Source organism: Grammomys surdaster, unplaced genomic scaffold (genome assembly GCF_004785775.1).
Source record: "Grammomys surdaster isolate TR1022 unplaced genomic scaffold, NIH_TR_1.0 125889, whole genome shotgun sequence".
In the NCBI taxonomy this organism is placed as follows: Eukaryota; Metazoa; Chordata; class Mammalia; order Rodentia; family Muridae; genus Grammomys; species Grammomys surdaster.
The window spans coordinates 3,071,851-3,077,455 of record NW_021620714.1 but is presented as its reverse complement, the minus strand read 5'-3'; the positions used below and the strand labels follow the sequence as shown (position 1 = coordinate 3,077,455).

At 45.5% G+C, this 5,605-nt stretch overlaps 1 protein-coding gene across 1 annotated transcript in view; it reads left to right on the top strand.

The window, feature by feature from the left end:
* The window catches only part of Itgb5 (integrin subunit beta 5), a 113,153-nt gene that overhangs the window by 13,600 nt on the left and 93,948 nt on the right, over positions 1 to 5,605 (top strand). The window contains exon 2 of the mRNA XM_028752244.1: positions 1,630 to 1,715. Within this exon, the coding sequence (XP_028608077.1) occupies positions 1,630 to 1,715 (86 nt within the window). The remainder of the gene's footprint in view (positions 1 to 1,629; positions 1,716 to 5,605) is intronic.

Sequence of the window (5,605 nt, the reverse complement as noted above, 5' to 3'; positions counted from 1 at the left end):
CGCCTGTGCACTCACGCCCTGGCCCCGGCTGGGACTTGCACTCAGCTCCTCCACGACCTGCCCCCCCTCCCCCCCCATCCCCTCCCCTCCCCTCCCATCTTCTCTCCTCTCCTCTCTCTTCCTTTCTTTCAAGATTGGAAATCTCCTTTGTTATTGGAATTTATTTCTAAGTTATTTGCTTGTGTTTTGATGTTGTGTATGGGATTGATTTCTTTTTTTTCCAGATAACTTGTTTCTTTTCCAGATAACTTGCCGTTAGTGTATAGAGCTGGACTGATTATTGCAATATTAGTTTTTATTTTTTAATTTGTGTGCATGCATGACTGAGTGACTCTGTGTGTGTGTGTACGCTCGTTTGTGCTTCGGTATGTGTGTGTGTAAGTCAGAGGACAACTTTGTGGCGTTCTCTCATTCCTCCATACTTGGATTCCAGAGATTTAATTAGGTCATCCAGCTTGTCTGGCCAGTCCCTTTACGTAACCACTGTGGGTTCCTATATATAATTATTTTTATGATATTTAGTGGAACTTGGGAACACTCTTTTACTTCCCAGTATTTTCTTTACCGTTCTCTGAGTTTCTTTTCTTCACCTTATCTTCCTCCCTTCAGAGCAGAACTTTTGTCAGGCATGCTGACACATTCTTGTACACCGTAGCAGTTAGGAGACAGAGGCAAGAGGCCTGGGAGCCGAGGCCAGCCTGGGTTAGGATATCTAGAACCTTCTCAAGAAATAAAAGTAAGCAAAACCAAGCAAAGGCTGGGAACCTCCTTCCTCCGTCCAGTAAGCACGCCCCCATCCTCTTTATGAGGCAGCGGGCGGGAGACCGAAGGTCTTTTAAACACTAATTGGATCCTTCTCATTCAGAGAAAAGCTCTGCTCTTGGCCAGAAGCCATCAGCTCTGTTTCTCAGGGGAAGGGAAAGACTGGACATGGGCAGGTTTACCAAGGACACCTATGCTCTTGGTGCAGGTGAGAGGGGAGGAGAGAGAGCAGTAGATTTCATCTCATTCCCATGCTCAAGACCTCTCCCCCCTCTAACATCTAAGTGAAACTGAACTCTCTTTTTACCGCCACCCCCAACCCTAAGTGTAACTTTGAGTACTCTAAGTGTAAAAGGACCTTTTCCATCATAAAGAGGAGGGTATGCTTTTTTACAGGGAAAAGAGATGGAGCCCACATGGACTCAGCAGAAGCAGGAATTGCTAACACGAATCACACGTGATTGGCAGAGATTTCAGAGATTGCCTTAGCCTCAGCAAAACCTGCCTCAGCAAAACCTGAAGTTAGCACTGGGGTTCTTTATAGCCTCAGACCTGTTAAGGGAGCGACTACCATCCTGTTTCTCCCCCAGGCACTCTAAGACTTCATTAGTTTATTTATTTATTTATTTATTTATTTATTATTAATATTATTATTATTATTAGTGTATGTGCACCCGGGAAGGCCAGGAGAAGACGTCTGATTCCTTGGAGTTGGTTACATGTGATTGTGTGCTTCTTCATTTGAGTGTTGGGAACTGGACTCTGGTTTTCTGGCAGAACATCATCCCCTGAGCCATCATCCCGCTATCCCTGTCAATGATGCTTATAGCTAGAAACTGAATGATGGCTTTTCCTCTTGCTTTGAAGGGCTCAACATATGCACCAGTGGAAGTGCCACCTCATGTGAAGAATGCCTATTGATCCACCCAAAATGTGCCTGGTGCTCCAAAGAGGTATGTGTATTGGGGTGGAGGAGGGGAGGGGGCAGAGTGGGTGGGACCAGAGCCCCAGAAATTTTCATCAGAAGCTGAACAGGTGCTGGCTCATTCACACGTCTCTGACTTGTTCTAGATGTTTGCGTACAAGGGCTCTACTGAACCTCTTTACCTCACCTTACCTCTCCAGGTTTTTTGTTTTGTTGCTGTTTTTTTTGTTTTGTTTTTTACATATGAGACAGTCTTACGAAGGACTGGCTTTGAATTTGCTCTCTAGCCTAGGCAAGCCTTGAATTTACAATCCTCTTACCTCTGTGTCTCCAGGACCTGGGGTTATAGACCTGTGCCACTAGGCCAGTCTCAAAGCTTTCTTTTCTGGGTTGTTTCCTTCTTGTTTTGTTTGTGCGTGATGCTGAGGATTGATCCTAAGGCGTTGTGCATGCTAGACAAATGCTTTAGCATTGTGGGGCCTTCTGTCCTCTTTCAACTGGGTTGCTTTCGGGGTTAGGGATTGATTGCAGGGCCTTGAGCTGCACTGAGTCGCACACTCAGCCTCCATGTTCTGTCTCTTTATAGTGTTGAATGTTAATCATATTTGGAGAAACCAGTCGTTGTTCTCTTTTGTGTGAGAACCAGTTAGGACTCAGCTATAGTCTCCTGATCTTTGGATAAGCATCCGAGGAAGACCTGAGCTTGTGAAGTGAGTTTCTTGTGTAACAATTCAAAGCAGGCTTGGGCTGGTGGTGTCTGTAAATACCATAATGTTAAATAATGGCTCTTCCTTTAAAGGAAGTTAAAAAAAATAGTTTATTCTGAGCTACTGTGGCCTGGGAACAAGGATTCCAGTATGTTCTATCCTGGACAATTAAATGAACTTTTGTAGTCACAGAACAAAAGGAAGTCAGACATATATTTGTTGCAAACATTGGTGAGAGCATTAGCAGACTGTACTGCAAAGCTGGGGAATCTCTTTAACAGATTTTCTTTTTCTTTATATTCCTCTGTCTGTCTGTCTGTCTATCTATCTATTTAATTTTTTGTTTTAGTTTTTATTTTTGTTTTGTTCGAGACAGGGTTTCTCTGTGTAGCCCTGACTATCCTGGAGCTTGCTTTGTAGACCAGGTTGGCCACAAACTCAGAGAGATCTGTCTGCCTCTGTGTCTGGTGTGTTCTTGTGCTAGAATTAAAATTGTGGGTCATCACTGTCTGGCTTCTTTTTAAATTTTTAATTAGAGACAGAATCTCACTGTGTAGCTCTGGCTATCCTGGAACTCTCTAGACTAGGCTGGCCAGGCACTCACAGAGCCAAGTGCTGGAATTAAAAGCATGAGCTACCATGCGAGACCCTTATTTATTTATTTATTTATTTATTTATTTATTTATTTATTTATTTATTTATTTAAATTATGTGTATGTGTGTAGATTTATTCTTGTGAGTGCAGAGGCCAGAACTATCAACTCCTCTGGAGCCGGAGTTACAGGTGGCTGTGAGCTGCTCAACATGGTTCTGGGTCTCTGTGTAGTTTGCTCTCACCAGCGGAGCCAGCTCTCCAGCTCTACAGAGTTTGTGTTTTTGTTTTTTTGGTTTTTCAAGTCAGGGTTTCTTTGTGTAGCCTTGACTGTCTTGGAAGTAACTCTGTAGACCCAGCTGGCCTCGAACTCACAGAGTTCTCTCACAGGGCCTCTGGGGATGCCTACATTAATTGAGTGGAGAAGACCCACCCACTATGGTTGGAACCATGCCCTGCCAGAGACTGTATAATCTAGGAGATGAGTGACAGCTTGCTGTCCTCATACTCTGCTTTCTGATTGGGTGTGATGGGAGCCACTGCCTGGAGCCCTGCTGCCTTGACTTCCCCACTATGATGGATGGTACTCTAGAACTCTACATTGCTTTTATTAGAGTTTTTCATCACGGCAACAGGAAAAGAAAGTGAGACAGATTCTCTAGCCCAGACTGGCCCACTCCTGATGCGGGTGAACTTCTTATCCTCCTTCTTCCGTTTACTAAGTGCTAGGACCACAGACTGTGCCACCACTCTTGGTTGACGTGATGCTAGAGGTTGAAACCAGAACCTAGTGTGTGTTAGGCAAGCAGTCTGCCAGCTGAGCTGTATCTCCAGTCCGCTCTCATCGGTCTTTGATGCTACAGCATTAGGAATGGTGGAGCCCAGAGGTCTGCCACACTTAGTGATGCAGTGAGAAGCTTATTTGTTTTGAAGTTGGCTCGAATACTAAGGTTAGACAGATATGAAAGGGCCCAGGTAATTTTGACTCTTGACTTACAGCAGTGCAGCTCTCCTTAATCCTGGTGTTCTAGTCAGGTTGCAGGGTCCTTAATAGACAAGCATGCAGAGATCCTTAATAGGCATCTTCAGAGAACATTGTTCCTCGTGGCAGGCAGGTGGGTAGCCGTCGTCCTAGTATGGTTTATTTAACCTTTGTTAGGTAATTAGGCCTCGTGGAATTTTATTTAAAAGTGGACTGTAGTCAGGCATGATGGCACATACCCGTGACCACAGCATTTAGGAGGCTTAGGCAGGTGGATTTTGAGTTAGAGGTCAACCTGGGCTACACAGCAAGATCCTGTCAAAAGCAAACCAAGGGTTGAGGGTTGTCTCAGAAGCTAAGAACGCGCACTGGTTTTGCAGAGGACTCAAATTTGGTTCTCAGTGGCCCTCAGACAGCTCACAACCACTTGTCCCTCTGGCTTCCTATGCTCACATGTGCACACACGCACACATACAGACAGACACTTTGTCTGATTTGGTCCATGATTTGCCAAAGAATGATATCCCAGACTCAAATAATATGTAAATGCAAAGTGTATTTTATTCTGTGGAAGTCCAGGATGCTGGAGTCTCCCATTACTAAGACAGGGAGACAACCAAGTGAGCTCACAGGCGAGCAGAGCCTTAGCGGAGATCCCCTGAGAGAACCACATGGACACGAGAGATCTCTGCAAAATGCAAGAAGAATTTTTAGTGTTCTAGCATGCTGGGGCCATCCTGCATCCCAAAAGGAGAGGCAGCGACCCTGTGCTGTGTGTTCAGTGAGCTTTTATACAGTCTTTAGGGCAGCAGCCATTAGGCACAATGTGATTGGCAGAACAGTGTGACTTTTTAAACTGATTGGTCTTTAGGGAATGAGGTGGCAGGGACCTCCCTTGTCTGTAGGTGGCAAGGGTTGATCTGTCCTGCTGAATGTGTCTGTGAGCTCCTCCCCACCCGAAGGTGGGTTCCCTTCCCTGTGGTCTGAGGAATGTTAATCAGCCTCTTGCTTTCTCCTCTGACTGCCAGTCCAACAAGTGTCCTCTGACAGAGGAATGTTAATTAGCCTCTCCCAGGGGATGGGGGAAGACAAGTGTTCTAAAGTTCCTCTTCAGGTGACCTCTATCTTACTCCATCTCTAGGCCATTCCTTTGCGGGGACATGGGGCTTGGAAATTTGCTGGGGAGTCTAGAAACTGTTGCTGAGGAAGTAGCTGAGGAAGTCTGGAAACTGCTACTGACCCATTGTCCTTGCCTCAGGCCAGGTGGCTGGGACACTCTATTACCTGGGCATGAAGGCTGGAGCCTGGGTTTTTTTCTATTAGTAATTGACTTACCTGGGCTAGCCTGGACTTGCCCAGTTCTTAGGCCTAGTCTCCTAAACTGCCAATTTAAAGCCTGTCATGGAGTCAGCCTAGCCTTCTCAACTTAACACAAAATTAGGGAGTAAATCTTATTTTAGAAAGTCAAAATGAAGCTGGGCAGTGGTGGCGCATGCCTTTAATCCCAGCACTTGGGAGGCAGAGGCAGGCGGATTTCTGAGTTCGAGGCCAACCTGGTCTACAGAGTGAGTTCCAGGACAGCCAGGGCTACACAGAGAAACCCTGTCTCGAAAAATCAAAAAAAAAAAAAAAAAAGT